Source organism: Pipistrellus hanaki (genome assembly GCF_964339955.1).
Source record: "Pipistrellus hanaki genome assembly, chromosome: 13".
Classification (NCBI taxonomy): Eukaryota; Metazoa; Chordata; class Mammalia; order Chiroptera; family Vespertilionidae; genus Pipistrellus; species Pipistrellus hanaki.
This window is the reverse complement of record NC_140515.1, coordinates 15,217,399-15,236,676: the sequence shown is the minus strand read 5'-3', so window position 1 is coordinate 15,236,676 and position 19,278 is coordinate 15,217,399. Positions and strand designations below refer to the sequence as shown.

Below are 19,278 nucleotides of genomic sequence, written 5' to 3'. Positions count from 1 at the left end.
CAGAATCAACAGACAAGCCAATGCTAAACAACTTGAAGCAAGGAGAGTGAGTTGATTGGATCTGTATTTTCTTGAAATAATGAAAACAGAAAGAGTGAAGACAGCATGGCGAGGAGTGGTAGGTACTCACGAATGGTTAAATCCATCACTTGGGAGGCCAAGCAGAAGACAGGATGCTCATACATTTCTCTCTTTTTCCCTATAAAAGAGGATTTGGGCATGCAAGAGGCTTAGGTCAGAGGTAAAGAGGTTAAAGGTCATAGGTTAGAGGAAAACGTTACATTAGCTCAAAGGAAAATAGCCACAGAGTATTTTGGGATAAACACAGGATAAAGGAAAAAGGAGTTTCAAAATCGGAGATCTACTGGATTAACCATTCAGCATGCCGTGAGTCACGAGAGAGATTGTGACCATGATTTTACACGTCTCTTTAGAATTGTTTGCAAGAATACAATGACCAAAAACATCATGAGTAAAGGGAAACAGAATTTCATTGATTTAAGGCTCCAAGATACTAAGGATTTCAGACTTTAGTATCTAAGGCTCTTGAGGTATTTCTTCATAAACATAGTCTCCAGCAATTTTACCACAACTTCTTTCCAAAATTCTCTGGAAACTAAGCTGTCAGTTCTCACAGAGGGGCTCAAATGTAAAAATGGACAGTTTATTTTCTGAGTGTAGGACTGGAACCTTGTAAAAGAAAGTTGTCTGGTAGTAATATCTTTATAGCTGCAATGTCTCAGCCTATGGTGGACTATGTTCATGAAAGAAAACCTGATACATGCAGCCAGAGGATGTTGGGTTGTCTGAATTAACAATCCCAGCATGCTTTGAAATTGGTGTCACAGCCACTTTTGCAGAGATAATGTCAAAAAATGGCTGAGCCAATCGTGAACAAGGAAGGAGAGAAGCAAAGAGAGCAGTAGTGTGGAATGAGGTACTTCTCTGAAAAGAGAGTTGGAAAAAAAAGATTGGTTTCTTCAAAGAATCCCCAGACCTAAAAGTCACAGTGCAAAAGATAATTAACACAACCAAGAAGAATTGAGGCACAAAAGGAAATTACAGACCAGCTGATCTACTTTGGAAATGAATGCATTTTTACTTACAGATCTTAAAGTTTATTTTTGGATACATTCATCTGAAAGAAGAGAGCAGATCTTACCAAGACCAGTAATAGCTAGACCAAGACCTAGGAGGCAGCAGCTATGGCAACCGAACGTTTCTTGATTCCATCCCATCTCTGGCCTCACCTAGAATTATTAGGTGCCCGGTTGGCATTACCAAATACAACCAATCATTGTGTCCTGGGAAGGTAAATGCTGGAACAATTATTTTCTAATATAGCTCTTTTAACAATCTTCTTGTTCCTCTATTTTTGTCACTCATTACCAAGTCAAGAGTTGATAAACATCCTTTTAGTGCCCAATTCTTAGGTGTTTCTCCCTGGATGCATAACAATGAATTCATTACCACTGGTACACAATTTGCATTGTCAGACAGACAAAATTGAGAGAGGGAGACATGTAATGTACCGAACACTGTGAATTTGACATGATCTTAGCCTAATTCTCTAGGGAAATAAGGACTTTGGCAGGATAACTGATGGGTTTTGGTGGTTGGTTAGGTCTTTTTCTTTTTCCCCAGTCATGTCCTAAAAGCAAACAATGGGTATTTGCTGGCATTTCACATGTGAGAGAACATCAGATTCCAGAATGCGAACACATTGAGGTTTGCACACAGAACTTCCACATTTATACACTTACACCACTGGTCAAGTTGGGTGTGGTTTTCAAATCACCCTATAGCAGCCAACAGGGTAACAATGAAAAGTGATTAATAAACTGCAATGAATAGGTTCCAAAGAACCATACCTTTTCAAGTAGCATTTACTCAAGGTGACTTTTGGGAATTACTTGGTCATCAGTGACTGCTTCCCTAAAACTTGAGAGGGCAGTGGTGACAACCATCCTAGGTCTAATGTAGCAATAACAAATGAGATCAAAAGCAAACCAGGAGCCACAGAGAGGCTGGACATTAATTTGCCGTCAAGTTTGAAATGCTACCAAAGATAGCTCTTCATAAGTTCAAGGGACAAGAAAGAGTTCAGCAAAATCTTGATGTTGCTTTATTCAATTGTTGTTTTACTTGCAGTGCCATCAACTTTGTTTTCCTCTATTTAAAGCAGGTAGTAATCCCGCAAAACTCTTTCATTGGAAGACATCAGCCACTTAGGGCTGACACAGACTCTCCGAGGGACCTCAGTTATCGGATAACATCCCATGTTTAATATTCTTCCCCTACAAAGACTGGTTTCTGAGCATCTTATCTTTCATTCATTTATTTAGCCACATCCAAGGAAGAGTTCACATTTTCATATTTTGAGTGCGTTCAAGTTTCAGCTTAATACACTCAGATGGCCCCTGTTTCCTGTGCCCATCAGAAAAGAGAGAGACTTCCCCAGGGAGACATACGAAGTTTTAAATGAAAACCTGGGGGCAGAAGGGAGTCTTACCTTCGATTTTGGCATATTCTGATAGCCGGGAATAGTTGACTAAAGCAGCCTGCTCTAGACATTTACGGATGACTGTTTTTACCTCCTCTTGTGGCACTGGGGTAACAATGTCTTTCATCAAAACCTTCAGGTGGGAAAAAAAGGTTATTCAGATGGTTTAATTAAATGCATTACTCGTTTGTATTTCTTAGAGGGTTCAGATGTATGGTTAGAATGGCAAAGCCTGTCCATGAGCCAGGGAAGGATTAAGAACATATCTTCAATAGATCCAAGTATTTGTTGACTGGAGATGAAACACCTAGATTATGGGCAGTTTTTTCATGCTTATTTTGATATTTGATGAATGGTTAACAATACCTCAAAAATTATAGTCTAGGTCATTCAACCATAATATTCCATTACAATGTTGTTCATGTTTCTGTAGATGTGGAATCTGTCTTTGACTTTCATTCTTACCCTTTCCAGAAGTGAGAGAGTAGCTTTCAAAGCACCTTCAGGCCGACCAAATGGGAAGCAGTACCTAAATAAGAGAAAATTCTTCAGGTTGCCCAATTTATTACACTTCAGCATGAAATATACTGAAATTTGATTCCTATAGAAATTCTCTGAGGAACAGAAAGTGCTTTCTATTTTGTCACGCTGTGTTATGTTAATCTGAATTCACACCATTTATGTGTGTATGTAATATATATATGTGTACGTGTGAATGATGACTGAAGACTCTTGCAGACATCTGCAGCACAAAAGAATACTCAGGGTGATGACAAGGCTCTGTGTAGATTTCCATTGTGAAGAGAACCATTTGTTAACTCAATGGAGACCTTAAATATTATCATAGAGACCAACATTACAAAAATATTAGCTGAAAGAGGATAAGGTTAATCCCTAAAGGATTCATATGGAAAATGAAGGAAAGTCTTTTGAGCAAATTCATGATTCTGCAAATTGTCCTTCCTTGCTTGTGGTTTTTAATTGTTAGAAAATTTTTCATTATTGGCAATGCATTTTGCATTCACTATATGATCAATAAGGCAGGGGGTGAGGAAGTCTGCGGTAGGTAACAGTAGGAATTCCATTGACTGTTTTAGGTTGACACCAGTCCTTTGGGACACTGTTCCTTATGATACAAAGGGACCAGCAGGGCTACTTACACTCAGACGGGCCTGGGGCAAGCCTTGAACCTCTCTCAGCCTCAGTTTACTTGTTGTTTAAATGGGGACTACAATAACTTCCTTGCAAAATTTAAGGGCATAAAAAAATATTGAGATGCTTATCCAGCCCCTGTATCTGCAAGGGCCTGATTTATGCCATTATAAATATGCTTCTGATTTTAGAGTTACTAGTTCAGGCTTCAGGCCCGGAATCACAAGTGCAGCATTAGAAATGACTGATTTGTCCCAAGGAGCAGTGGGCCACGTGGCTCAAGGCGGCCGCTGCTGCTGGCTCCTGCGTGTGGAGAAGAGCCAGCCTGCAGGGCCCATCAGCTTCCCTTCCCAGAGGAGCAGCTCGTCCCGTCTCTGAGGGGAAGGTGGCTCCTCCCCTGGGTACCACTGCCTTCCTCCCCTGATCACATGATGTGGTTCATAAGATCTTTCAGTGCCTTCTTTAGGAAACCTGAAGAGGCTTCAAATACAACTTTTTAATAGGATAAACAAAAATAGGTTGACGACCAGGGTCAACTTGTACAAGGAGGGGCTGTTCCTTTGGTGGAAATAAAATGACCTTCTGATTTCAAAGTCTCTGAGCTATTGTGGAACCCAGTCTAACCGGTTTGCTCTTTCATTCGGTTATGTCTAAATGTCCAATGTGTACCTGATTGACTTACAGTTTCAGAAAATCAAGTCCTCCTTGACCCTCCCTCTAAGGACCTCCTCTATCCAGATCCTTACCTGAAATGTGTAATCTGATTTTCCAACAGAACTCGGAGTCTCTCTTTGATTTCTTCAAAACGCTCCTTTTCTTCCACAGTCACAGTTCCGATCCCATCGGGCCTGAAGGAAGACATGGCATGAAGTGACAGGAACCTCGTGTGCGGACACCATCAAATCAAATCTCTAGCAGGAGGAAACTGTCTCTTTCAGAAGAACAATGGCAATGACAGATGTAACCTCAGGAGAAGTTCTGCTTCTCAGAGCCGGTTACTAAAGGGGTGGGATGTTTTGGGGTTATCATTTGGAGACATTTGCAAAATTGTCGCTCATTTATTATGAAATGGTAAAATGTACAAACTAGTGGCTTGGAGGTTCAGCTTTTAGGTCTGTGTGTCTCACAGTTTCTTAAAAATTTTAACTGCTTGCCAACATTTTTTAAATTAGAAAAGTTCTATAATTTTCTTGACAATTTGGAACAAATGGCATTAGAAAACAACAATAACAACAAAAACAAAACAAAACCCAAACCATTTGATTAAAAATTGGGCAGAGAACTTGAATAGATGTTTTTCCAAAGAAGACATACAAATGACTAACAGGTAGGTGAGAAGATGCTCAACATCATTAATCATAAGGGAAATGCAAATCCGAATCTTGTACCTGTTAGAGTGTCTACTATCAAAGGTCAAGTATACCGAGTGTTGGTGAGACTATGGAGGAGAGGGAAAGCCTGTGCACTGCTGATGGGAATGTCATTAGGTGCAGCCACTGTGGAAAACAGGATAGAGGAACCTCAGAAAATTAAAAATAGAACTACCAAATGATACAGCAACCCTACTTCTGGGTATATTTGAAGGGAAGGAAATCACAATCTTGAAAATATATCTGCACCCCCATGTTCACAGTAGCATTATTGACAATAGCCAGGATGTGGAAATAATCCAAGTGCCCACTGACAAATAAATGGAAATATATTTCACATATATTTTCATATATATTTCTATACATGTAACATATGAAACACATAAAATGTATCTTTTTATGTTTCATATATATGTAACAAATATATATACATGTATATGTAACAAAGGATAAAGGAAATGTAAGCTATTATATGTGATGAAATATTCAGTCATAAAAAATAAGAAAATCCTGCTTTTTGCAACAATATGAATGGACCTTGAGGGCATGATGCTAAGTGAAGTGTCAGTCAAATAAAGACAAATACTATATATTCTCACATATGGAATAAAAAAAGTCTAACTCATAGAAATAGAGAGTGGAATGGTAGTTGCTGGGGCCTGACGGGTGGGGGAAATGAGGAGGTGTTGACCAAACACTACAAACTTCTAGCTAAAGCACAACAGGGGACTCCAGTGAATAATCTATAATAATTTAGAATAATAAAAACATAATATGCTAATTAGACCAGACAGCCTTCCAGACATCCTTCCAGATGAATCTGGGGCTGCGAGGGAAGCCCAGGTCCCTGGTCCCAGTTGCCTGCCAGTAGCCAGAGGGAAGCCCGGATCCCGGGTGACAGAGGAAAGCCAGTGCCAGCAGCTGGGGGAAGGAAGGCCTACTCTTGCACAAATTTCATGCATTGGGCCTCTAGTCTATAAGAATCTACAATAATAAAAGCATAATATGCAAATTGACCGAATGGCTGAACAACAGAAAGATCGTCCGTATGACCTTCTAGACTACCTTCAGGGTGAAGCTGGGGCTACGAGGGCCTACTCTTGCACAAATTTTGTGCATCAGGCCTCTAGTACTTATTATATACTTCAAAGCTGATAAGAGAGAAGATACTCAATGTTCTCACCACACACAAAACAATGGTAATTATGTAAGAGGATGTAGGTATTGACTAACCTTACTGTGAAATCATTTTACAATATATCTGTGTATCAAATCATAGCATCGTATACCTTAAACTTACATATATTTGTCAATACCTTAATAAAGCTAAAAAAAAGCCACATATGATGTTTTTCAATCTTAGCAAACTATTGCTCATTTTAATACAACAAACCTTAGCACAAATAAGTGAACTTCAGTTTAATCATGGTATTCCCGTGTTTCTAACTCAGCATTAGGTCCACACACATTTCCCCTGTTCGGTCTGGACCATTTAAGTTGGAAATACAAAGGGACACTGCATATCTATAGCTCAAATTTATCTGTGCCAAATTAGACAGAGGACAATCTGACCCATTCAAAGACTTCAGCTTCCCGGATCCGTAGTGACTTGTTTTGACTGCTGCCTGAGCCAGTCTGCAGGCTGGTGTGTCACCATGAAACTTCTATTGGAACATTCCTCAGTTTGCAAATGCAAGTCATCTTGAGACCAAACAAATGGTCTTATTTATAGGCCTTCTCAAGGATCCAGCATAAGTTTGGAAAATCCTGTACACTAGACCAGTCTGACTACACAAAAGACTTGGCAAATGATAGCAATGCACCTCCTGTTAGGGGTAGATCGGTCAGTTTCCTTCTTTGAAAATACTGAAAATGTCCCACTGGAAAAAAATGAGAACCCTCCGCCACCCCCCAACCCCCGCCCCCACACACACTTTATAAAAAACACTGCTAGATGGTAAAATCCTGTTAGATTCCACTTTTTCATACTCCTTTGAACTTAAGGGAAGAGGGAAGAAAAAAGGCAAATGGTAAATATTGGGTAGGCTGTGGTAATCTATGAATGTGCCCTTATTTTCAAATTTTCTGGAGAAATCTCAAAAAGTTTATTAAAAATCTGTAGTTAAATCTCAGAATGAATTCATTGGCCCCCACAAAATACATGTGACACTTTCTGTGCTAACATCTCATGTTTAATCTATAACTTCTTTTAGTTGTAGCTTTTGGAATTTGTTTACACAAAATTCGGCTAACACACCAAACACACATTTATACAATTGGCATGTGTGTGCATATACTCGATTTGGAAAAAAATAAGCCATTTTAAGATTTTGTTTTTTAGCAGGGAATTAACCCAGAAAAAATGCTATTAAATATAATTTACAAGTCACAGAGGGATTTTGACATGGAAGGAATTCATACATTGGTGGGGTCCAGCTGGCCTGCCCTGAGGGGGCCATTGGGGATGGGCTGGCTGGGGTGAGGGGTCAGCTGCAGTGAGCGGCTGTGAGTAGTTAGCCGGCCCTGGCCCCAATCAGATTAGGGTGGGGTGCCCACTAGTGGGTGGGGCCATCCCTGGTGAGGGGCCACAGGCGTTTCTGTCATTCCGCTGTACAGTCAATTTGCATATTACCCTTTTATTATATAGATGGGCAGCCCAGAAATGCCTGCAGCCATTATTAGGAGAAACTTCTCGGAATAAAAATCATTCATTCCTTAACATAGAAGTCTTCTATGGCTATCTTAGGCTATTAGGAGGGAACTCTTAGGTGTGTGTTTGAATTGACAAAAACTAAACATTTCGTGCATACCTGGCCTTCCCAGTTAATTCTCACTGTGAAGGGCATTATTATGATGTAAAATTTGATTATGATTTTCCCTTTTGTTCTGATGACTCACATTTGTAATGATTAAAGGTGTCAGTTAGCACCTCCCACTTCCATGACAATCTCTTCTTTCTGAACTGTTATCTCACTAATCAGAAAAAGCAAACAACTAAAATGTATTGTTGTAATCTATTCTTAAATTCGCTTAACTGTCTATGTCCATATGAATACTTTTATTTTAAAATAAATGAAATTAACTCAACATCTGTAAGGCATGCAGTTCAGACACACACACACACACACACACACACACACACACATACATACCCCAAAACCAAAAGCCCAGGTCAGGTGATAAAAAATAAATAAATAAATAAATAAATAAATAAATAAATAAAGATTTTTGACAACGAATGTAAATCTGTTTGCAATTGCCAGAACTGCTCTGAAATGGTATTGGTAAGGGCGGCGGGGGGGGGGGATGTTATTTACAAAAGGAAGAGACATGAGGGGATAATAGAATCTGTTAAAGATCACAGGTGGTAACCAGGTCAGTTAAAGAGCAAAAATATCCTTTTTTAAAAACAAAATTCATTTTGAACATTCTATCAAACGTCAACTTATTTTTCATGGCCCCTATGAAAAATTGCCTATGTTGATTGTACAGGTTTAGAAAGATTTTTGCAGAGCTACTAATTGAGAAGTCCTGTTCAATATTTTGGGGAGTGCTTCTCACAGAAGCAATGAAACCCCTTCCCTAGGGGAGTGCCTCAGAATTACCTGGACGGCTTTGCCATGACTGCATGGCTGGGCCCCATGAGTTTCTGGTTCTGTAGATTTGGAGTGGGGTCTGAGAATTTGCATTTCTAACAAGTTCTCTGGCCATGCTGGTTTGGAACCCGCACTGAGACCCTCTGCCCTAGAGCAGGGGGATATTTTTGGCTGGCTCTTCCTGTAGCTGAGAGGTAATCTGATCCAGAGTTCCCAAGTTCCCTTGGATTGGAGTGAATTAAAAACAAGAGATGAAGATAAACAACACACACACACACACACACACACACACACACACACACAAATATAGCATTTAAATATCTAATAGGTAAATAAAAATAAAAGCAGAGATCTCCTCCGAGTGCCTGTCCACTGGGGAAGCTAGCAGCTCCTTCCAAAAGACCTGTTTGGGCTGCTTCCGAGGTATTCCCAGCGGTGCTGATGGAGAAGTAAGTAGAACTTACCAGACTCAGAAGCCATGCTGAGGTTGTTTTTTTTCTAGAAACATTTGGGGGTGATTCTACCATTGCCATAAAACTGGTTCCTTTCTCAATACTTTTAACACTTAGGCTGTCACACAGAATGGGAGAGGAGGAGAGGTGGAGTGGGTTTTAAACTCTTAGCCAGTAATTCCCAGCTAAGATGTGTCTACTCAGAACACATGGCTAGGCCTGAATAACCCAGTCCTCTTGCTGGTGTATTTTCTGCCTCTTTTTTTGTGACTTAGTGCCCATTGCCATTTCCTAAAAGCACCCTGGTTTCCTCTGGAGGAATGACCTTGGCAGCACTCTGAGGCTGTGGGGAAGGGTACACCAAGGTGCCTATTCCCCTGCCGTTGATGCTGAAGACCTCCCCATGGGCCAGTTCCTCCCTCTCATGGTCACTGTCCACTGTCCCGTGAGCTAAACTCAGCCCACGGATGGAAGAGAAGACACAGGCGGAGTTGCTGGTCCAGCAGCTGTGCCCGCATCAGACGGTCCCCAACGGCCAATCACTCTTAAACTCTGGCTGTGCTTTCTGGAACAGTGAGAGCTCTGGCCTCATCCCCAAGTTCTGGTTCATCTGTCTGCAGCAAGGATGAGACCTGGTCATGGCTCAAGCCCTCCAGGTCGTTCTAACGGCAGTTACGGCTTGAGAACCAGAGTTGTGGTCTGTTTCCCACTTCTCTGCCACTGCCCCATTCCAGTTCCCCTTCCCCTTCCTGTGGCTCCCAGCATCACCTCCCAGGCTCCCATCTGAGTGGAAGCACTGATACCTTTGAACCTTGGTGTGGACACACACACACACACACACACACACACACACACACGCCAGGGAAAGGTGGCTCCTGGTCTCTGGTTCCACGGAACTGCACCGCTGCCTCACACCTCACTCCTTGTGGATCATGATCCCGCAAACGGGAGACAACATGCAGGTCAAGTGCAGGCATTTCCGGAGCCGGCGGCAGGCAGGCCCTCTCCCCGCCACCTGCAGGCCATGGCCGAGGCCCGAAGTGGCCCTCCCTGGCCGCCGGAGACTATATCGCATCTGACACGGCCGGCATCTCCGGAGCCCACCTTTCAAGTTTTGGGCAAACCATTTTCTCACTGTCCTTCACAGAGCTGACATTTTCAGCAGCGTGATGGGAAAGATGTCACGTCGGCTGCTCTTCAAGTCCTTGTCACCGTGGTTAGCACCAGTTCTGTCATCTTCACTCTCCTCACAGGCTCCCATCGTGAGCCGTGTCACAAGGAATAATACATCCAGGGTAGTTTCCTTTCCCCTTGTCAGATGTAAACCACCCCACCCCAGCTGCCCGTCCTGTAAGTCACTGGCTGCCCAGCTGTTCTCCTTTCCCCGAATGCTTCGGAGCCAGAGCTAGTTAATTAACGTCTATGGTGGGATTAATCCAATGTGACCAGGCACGAGGCTTCTAACGGGAAACATCTTATTTTGATCTTTGAAATTAAGTATGAGCGACCTAGTGGAAGGAAAGGAGCTGCAGCGAGTCTTAGGAAAAGGAACATATCTATTTGGGTCGGTAAATAGTCCCTACACACCCAGGTGAGCAGCTTCCCGGCGTTGAATGATCCTACTGGCATCGTCTCCATGTGAACTGGAAGCTGGGCCACAAAACCCTGCTCTGCAAGGTCAGATATCTTTTCAAGGAAGATATCTAATGTAATTAATTACTACATTAATTCCAGTCTTACGCTGGTTGGTGTGCTCGGCTATTGCACCAGAATCCAGGTGTAAAAAAAAAGAAGGTCTGAACTCAACAAAAGAGGAGAGAATGTCTGGCCCACCTCCCCACACACAGCCAGCCTTCAGCTCCAACCACCACCAACGAGGGGTAAAACTCCAGCTGAAGTGGGAAGAGGCTTTCTCTCCAAATGCAAATGTCCACATATGCTGGTGCCGGCGCTGTAAACATGATATATCCTCTCTCTCCAAATGGATGCATGCCTGAAGACTGCATTATGGATCCACAAAAATGTCCTCAAACAAGCATGATAACAATCCTACTCGCTACGAAACTGTTCCAGCCCAGGAACCCGAGGGTGGCAAGGGCCAGCATGGGACAGAGTCTCTTACTGCTGTGCCTGGCAGCGCTCCTTGAATACAGCATTCAGGCCCAATGCACTCCCTTACGCTTCCTTTTATTTTAACTGACTTCGAGAAATTCTTTATCCTGGCAACTTTTAGAATGACCTTTGAGTTTACTCCTAGACTAGAAGATTTTACTTTGTGGCTAATAACTACACATTCAAGACAGCACCAAAGCATTGTCATTTCAAAAGGAGACCTTCCTGTCTGCTCATGGCGATGGTTTGTGTAATCTCTAGGTCAATGATGAGTGGTAATTAGGACTCTCACTCCCATGGTCACTGCTTCATTAGGAAGCCCAGCCTTAGCCTTTCCTTCTCCTCTCCCTCCAGCGAGGCCCTTTTTAATTATGCCCCGAAGCCCTGGGGCCCAGACATGCTGCTAAAACAAATACATCAAAATGATTGTATCACAAAGGGTAAGGTACAAAGCAACAAGGAGCAGTTTCTACAACATTGCAAATGTGCATTGCCACTCCTTGAGGTTGGCAATTTGAGAAAGATGCCCGGAGATGGCAGAAAATATACCAGTGAGGTCTTTTCTGACTTGTTTACTGTTTTTCTAAACATGCAGTGACAGCCCAGCAATATCAGAAGGTGCCTATTATACGGGAGGGAGTGATCAAGAAGTTTTTCCTACTGAACAATCTCCAAGAGCATGGGTGCTATTGACACAAAGATACCCAACCAAGTGGCCCAGGGTAGGCCCAGATAGGGAATGGAACAAGAATCCAACAGATGATAGAAAAATGATATGAAATGCAGGAGAGCTTATATTTCTTTCCCCAGAGAAGGACCCATTTCCAAACTTGATAGGATATAGATTTTTCTCTTTGGGGTTAAGGGGAGAGATGAGTTTCTTTGTTTCCAGACAAACACAGCTAATTTGACTTTAGATTCCACCTGAATACCCAATGGGTAGACTTTTAAGTGGTCAGACACAATATTGGAATTTTAGAAGGGAAAGGCATGTTACTTGAACACGTGTCAGAAAGATTGCACTGATGGGACAGATAATTCAGTACATTTTATAAGATTTTTATGTCTGAGTTGAATACTCTGCTGTTCTTCTGGGGCAAATTTCCCCAAGAAGAGAGTCACATAAAAAGCCACAATGCAAGCTCTAAAGAGAATTTCTTCCTGTGATGCAGACTTTATTTGAAATGCATTTGGACTTTTTCCCTCTCTCCCTTACAAGTACTTCCTATTAGTTGAGGCTGGTTCTTTAGAATTTAGAGAGCATGACTCAGCCATATGCAGGGCCCACACCTGCTCAGAGCCTGAAGGCCAACTGGCCGAGAGCTCCTGTCCACAAGGAAGGGCAGTAATGTCTGTGTCAGTGTGTAACATGAGGCCAAAAATATAAGGGTCACTGCCACCCCCATGCACACCTTGCCTGCTACTAAAGAGCTGTATTCAGAAATTAGTAAAATAGAGCTAACCCTGCTACAGTCTTTTCTCTCTCTTTGGGGAGGGGAGAGTCAAAAAGTCCCAGACATCCACACTAATAAAAGATAAATATGCAAGTTGACTGTACCTCCACAACATCCACCAGCCAATCGGGAGTGAGTTTGCAAATTACCCAAACAAGATGGCAGGTTAATTTGCATATACAGGCACAGAGCAAAGAGCAAAGAGTGAAGACTGAAGACTGAAAAGGCTTGGCTTCTCCACTGCAGTCAAAGTGGAGAAGCCAAGCCTTGCTGCAGCCGGAGCAGAGAAGCCTAACCTTGAGGCGTGGCTTCTCCGCTGCAGCCGGAGTGAAGGCCTGGGTCCCAGGTGCTGGAGGAAAACAGGTGCCGGCAGCCAGGGGAAGGAAGTACTGTTGCATGAATCTTTGTGCAATGGGCCTCAAATAATGTCATGATAGGTGTTTGTGTATGTGACAGAGGGAGAGGGAGAGGGAAGAAGGTGAGATTGGAGTAAAAGAAAGAATAAAAATATGCAAAAAGCACTCATTTACTCCCAGGTAGGAATTCAGACACACACACACACACACACACACACACACACACACACACACACAAATAAAAGAAACCATTGTATGACATGGACGAGGAGTGAGGACCAACACTGGAGGCAAGAACCCAGTCAATCAGGCAATCACTGTATCCAGGGGAGAGTCAATCACACCAGAACTCTGTTAGTGGCATGAAGAGATGGAGAAGTGAATGGACTTGAGACTTAAGGGCACTGACAGGGCAGAATAACTGAATCCTTGTGATGTGCTCAGTAAGATGGATGAGGGATGGCTCCTGAGGTGTTGTCTTTTTTTTTTTTTTTTAATATATATATATTTTATTTTTTACAGAGAGAAAGGGAAAGAGACAGAGAGCTAGAAACATCGATGAGAGAGAAACATCGACCAGCTGCCTCCAGCACACCTCCTACTGGAGATGTGCCCGCAACCAAGGTACATGCCCTTGACCGGAATTGAACCTGGGACCTTTCAGTCCACAGACCAACGCTCTATCCACTGAGCCAAACCGGTTTCAGCCTGAGTTGTTGTCTTGAGCAACTGGGTGGATGGAACCATTTACTGACTTAGGGACCCTGGTGTAGTAACTGGAGGAAAAAGAGTTCCATCTGATGGCCCAGTCACTCAGATCTAACCCACAGGGATCCATCCCATGGTTCCTGCGCACAAGCAGCCCCCTGGCTCCTCAGCCATCTCCCCGAAGAATATTTGGACACATTTTCGGAGATTTTTAGGACTCCTGCCCTCTTACATCTGCTTGCAGACTCATTAATCTGTGCAGCCTACTTTGGATTGGGGCGGCTGGCATTATGGATTTGTTAATTGCTGATACAATGTACTTTCTCCGCAGGCCATATGTGGAGAGCAGCACTGGCATTCAAGAAATGTTAAATAATAATGTAAATGAGAAAATTCCCCCATCCCAGTATTAAAGGGATCCAAGGAACATTGATGCACGTTGCTATCATCGGAGCCATTTGATTGCCTTGTCACTGTGGGACAGTGACCAAAGTGATGCTAATCTAAATGTCATCTGGAAAGAATACTGAAAATATTATGGTGAAAATTAAGTACTGCAACCTTAGGAGCTGATTTAAAAATTAGAAGATACAGTGATTTACATCTGTCGATTTTATGATTGCCAACTGCAACCAGTTGAACATATATTTTCCTTTTCCCTCGCAGAGAAAACAGGTTCAGTTTTAAAGAGCCGGCCCAAACTAATGTTCCCTCAATGAGTGGCCCTCAAACACTGCCACCTGTAAGGAATCACTTGGAGAGATTTAAAAGCATGGTGTTTAGGCCATATCCCAGATTAATCAAATCAGCACCTCTGAAGGTGGGGCCAATGTGTCAGCATTGATTAGGCTCCCCAAGAGAGTTAATGTGCAGCCACGTTTGACAACCAAGACCTTACACCAGTGGACTCTGAAGGCCAGATGCCTTACCATTACCGGGAGGAGCTGATTAGAAGTGCAGGTGCCTGGCTCCATAGATAATAATAAATATTATTAATAAATAATACTTAATATTACTATGGAGCTATCTTTACTTGCTGAATCCAATTCTTTTAGGATGGGACCGAAAAGATGTATATGCAGACCAGAGTGTGGGAACCACTGGGCAAGTTGAAAATCAGTAGTGCGACTATTATGCCTTTAGACACAGAACAAATTTGTATAAAAGAAACAAAAATCCGAGGAAGGAGAGGGGAGAAATTTCAGCTCAACACCTGGGAGTTTTTGAAAGGCTTCCCCCCCTCCAGGGGGGCCATCCTGTTCTTTGTAGGATATTTAAAAACATCCCTGGCCTCTACCTGCTAAAGGACATTGCACTAGCCCTGTCCGTGTGACAATCAGCAGTGTCTCCAGACATTGCCAAATGTCTCCTGTGGGGGAGGCAGACCATGCTGGGTCAAGAACCACCACTGCATTGGGCTCACACACATATTTGCTATGGGGTAAAGATGCCAAACATGTGGATGGTTCCATCCCTTGCAGTGGATGAGCTGATGGAGGACAAACATCTTCATGGCTGACCAGAGTGTCTGTCTCCTTCGGATTAGGTGTTTGAACTTCCCATAGGCACGGTGTTCACAGAGAAGGGACACAGGCTTCCAGGGAAGGTGGGAGAGACTCGGTCATCCGCCCCTGGGCACTCACTGATGATTTCCAGCTGCAGCAGGCCAGAGCTCTGCCTCCACCTCTGGGGCTGCTGAGTTAACAGCAGGTTAGAAAGTTAATAATTAAGTAAAGAGCAACTCGCTGTCTAATCTGAAGCTGGCTGTGCGGTGACAAGAGAAACAGGCTCTATTGTTCAGTTAAACCCAGTGAAAGGGCCGTTTGTGTTCGTGAGGCATGAATTCCTTCCTAATCTGGGTCAACGAATAGGTAACATCTCTACATGCAAGCAGTGCTCATCCTGGTGCCACAGTCAGGAAAATGGGCAGCACCCAGGGCTGTGGGTAGTGTTCAAAGGAGACTCTCCCTTGGGTGATCTAACACTTCAGATGCAGCGCGGGTTTTCTCCACCGTCTGACATTGTCAGGAGGGCCAAATGGATTTTCGACATTTTTAGGACAAAAATAGAAAACTCTTAAATTAATTCATGACTACTATATATATCTCACCTGAGATGTTTAAACTCATACCAAATGGCTGAAGCTGGATCTCACATGTACACACTGTTAATGCAGGGCAGGCAGGAAGGCATGCAGAGAGGTGCCAATGCAAACTCCATGTCAGAATAGTCATGCTTGCATTAGACACACACACACACACACACACGCACACACGTATTTGTTATGTAAGTGACCAAATGCATCTGAGCCACAAACTTCTCATCTGTTATGAAGGGAATAACAATACTTATAGGGAAGTAATAAGGATAAAATAAAGTAATATATGTAAATCGAACTCCACACAGTGCCTGGCATGTAGGGAGTGCTTATTAAATGGCAGCAAGTGACTTTACCTTAATTAAACCTTATTTATGAAATCTGACAATGTACTACTTCCTTTGCTATTATAACCCATGGAAGATGATATTAGAGATAGGTGAGATATTACCGATGCTATGATTCTGTGTACTCATTCTGTTGATGAGAAAACCGAGGCACAGAAAGGAGACACAGTAATCCTAGATATATGGCTCTAATCCTCAGATCTTTAGAATCTATGTACAGTGCTGATATATGCAAAGAGAAAGACCTTAGGACTCAGAACATCCAGGTTTGCTGCTTCCATGAGCGAGTCATACAGTTTAACCATCTGCAAAATGGATGTAAAAATAGCCAAATTGAAAATGTTATAGCAAGTGAGATAGAATATATAAAAGCGCTTTGTAAACTGCAGAATGTTACATAACTGATCCTTAATATTACGATTTCTTCTTCTTTAAAAAATGCAGGCAAACATAGACCCTAGACACACATAATCCTCTCAAAGTACCATTCAAAATCCTTTTGGATAATTTTTCATGGCACAGGGACTAGACCAGGTCAGATTCCAAGTGTGACCATTCGCTCTCTGTTCTGTTTCAATTCTCATCACTCTCAAAAGCGGCACCTTGGACAGAAGCCAGAGTCTCAGGGCACTTTCTTACTGGCTGCAAACCACGGTTGCCTTGCATTGCGACCCCCACGGGGAGGCACACATAGAAACCCCACCTCCCCTGCAGCCTTACAGACTGCAAGTTCAGAAGACAGATATCCATCCACATGGAACCAGGGCTTTCTGTGACCTTCCCTGTTAGACCTGGGTACACTGGCGGAAGCTTGCCACCTGCTCTAAGAAGCGAAAGTTGGCATTGTCATCTGACTGCCTACACACGAACTGCATACATTTCAGGGCTTAGAAATATTCCAGTGGATAAATTTACACTGAAGCACAAAGCATGCCCGCTTATGAACTCTGTATGGTGTGGCAATGCCAGCCAGGGCCACAAAATCAGTTTCAAAACCACAACAAAGACATTTGAAAATATGAGTGTTAATTTGGAGTGAGGGAAGGGAAGGTGAAGAAGAACACATGGGTAACACAGGAAATAACTGCAAATCTAGTTTTAAGGGAGAAAAAGCCACCAATTTGCCATTTTACCAATTCACAAAGAGAGTGTCCCTCAAGGTCACAGGAAAGAGGAGAGGAGAAACACAATTTTAGAACTTAAAAGTGCCTTCAGGGTGAGCTTATTGTATAAGCGATTCTACTAAGAGCCATTAATTTAGTGAGAGGCTTTATTTTGTGACTTTATTACAAATTGTATTTGAAGATCAATTTCTTTCACAAATTAGTGTGAAACTGAGGGGAGCTTGCCGAAAAACGATAGAGCTGCTATAAATGTATAGACCCGTCTTATGCCAACACATTTTATTTGCTCTTGAAGCATAATTTCAAAATTATAAAGCACGGGTTGCTTAATATGAATGACTTGGTAAGGTACCAGGACCCTAACTAGAAGCCACTAAAACAGCAATCTGACTCGTGATTCTGTTTATATATTGCTCAATTAGTTTTTAAAAATAGGGACATGTTTCAAGAGGCACTAAACACCTGACTCAAATTCAGCCCCAATACACGGCATCTTCACCCATTGCTAGGATTACTTTTAAAGCCCGCTTTTGACAGACGTTAAAGGGAAAGAGACCTCAGGAACACAAAGAGCTTGCTGTTTGCTTAGGTCGAGGTGGTGGTTGTGGGTGGGGGAGAGCGTAGGGGAAGGTCACAGACATTGCAAAATACAAGCCAATACACATGTCATGTCTTACCTTCTGGGCTCTGGGTTTGCCTGAGTTTTGAAATCTTTTCTTCTTTTACTTTCCTTTTTTGTGTCTTTTTTAGCCTCTGGTTCAGATGGGGAGGGGGTTTTGCTCCCTTCGGGGTCTGTGTGTGGTGGCAGCCCACTAAGGTACACATGCATTTGTTGACTTTGGAGTGGGGGTGTTGGCACGGAGCATGCACATAGGGTGGCCAGGACAGGAGAATCAAGAGCCCACACACATGCACAAACAAAAGAAATAAAGAGAAGGATGCATCAAACGGCAAGAGCAAATGCATTCGAACCAAAATAATAAGGAAAAAAGATGCAAACTTGCATAAGGAAAAATCAGAACTGAAAAGAAAATAAGAAACCCCAAACTGTTTCCATGACAAGATGTATAAACCTAACTGTGAAGCAAGTGGCAGTCTTACAATATGAAATCCAGACAATGTGTATCATAATTCATGATGATGTTTACCAGGGAGTTTACAACAACACTTCATTATTTTATAACACTTTCTTATTCAGTAACATATGTAGAATACAGTGTGACAACCCAGAGAATATAATGCAACTTCTCTCTCTCTCAAGAATTCAGTCCAAGAGGCTGTAACAGATAGTCATCAAAGTGTACATATTTATAAAAAGCAGAATTATGCGCAGATACGTTTCAGGTACCAGGTTTTCAAAAATATCCTTTGTGCAAATAAAAGGTCCTATGCAGGGCTAGTGAACCTGACAATAATGGCAGATGATAAAACCTGATTGCCTGCTAACTATGCAAACCTACAATGCTATTGTTATCTAGCTCTAAATGCTAAAGGTGCGTTTGATAAAATCCACCCCCACTAGAGAAAGGAAAGGCACAGAACAGATCCCACGGACATTCCTGAGTTGCATAGCTTGCACACATGAACATGGCTGACATGGTTCTGACCAGAAATAAATGCAGTCAATTCAGGGTTCCCTCACGTGAGAATTTCTCAGAGCAGTGACCTTTGCATCAAGGGCACCTAGCTCCCCCTGGGGGTGCCTTCCCTGGCACCTGGGGGGTGCCCTGGGGTGAGGCAGGCTCCTCTTTGCAGCCATGGGAGGCTACGTGCATTGGGCTAGCAAACTGGCTGTGGCAGTGTTGAAATGTATTCCGCGTCTTCAGAGCCAAATGGAAACGTTCTTAAATTATTTGCTGTTTTGCATTATTCAGAACTTGGATCTCTTCCTCCAGGAGCTGGGCAACGTCTAAAGGAAGAGAGTACTTTGTACAAAGTTAGGAGAAAGGAGGCACTGGTCATGTCTATAAAACCTGTAAAATGAGCTGAAACCGGTTTGCCTCAGT

General features: G+C 42.7%; 1 protein-coding gene across 8 annotated transcripts in view; it reads right to left on the bottom strand.

Annotated features, from left to right (window-relative positions):
• CADPS (calcium dependent secretion activator) overlaps positions 1-19,278 on the bottom strand; it is a 411,831-nt gene that overhangs the window by 109,537 nt on the left and 283,016 nt on the right. For 3 of the 8 annotated variants that reach the window (XM_084902699.1, XM_084902700.1, XM_084902702.1), the window contains exons 14-17: positions 4,402-4,503; positions 2,969-3,032; positions 2,513-2,636; positions 131-199 (exon numbers count right to left, since the gene is read on the bottom strand). In XM_084902699.1, the coding sequence (XP_084758825.1) occupies positions 131-199; positions 2,513-2,636; positions 2,969-3,032; positions 4,402-4,503 (359 nt within the window). Of the gene's footprint in view, positions 1-130; positions 200-2,512; positions 2,637-2,968; positions 3,033-4,401; positions 4,504-17,949; positions 18,109-19,278 lie in introns of all 8 variants that reach the window. The other 5 variants (XM_084902701.1, XM_084902703.1, XM_084902704.1 and 2 more) reach the window with 3 other exon arrangements.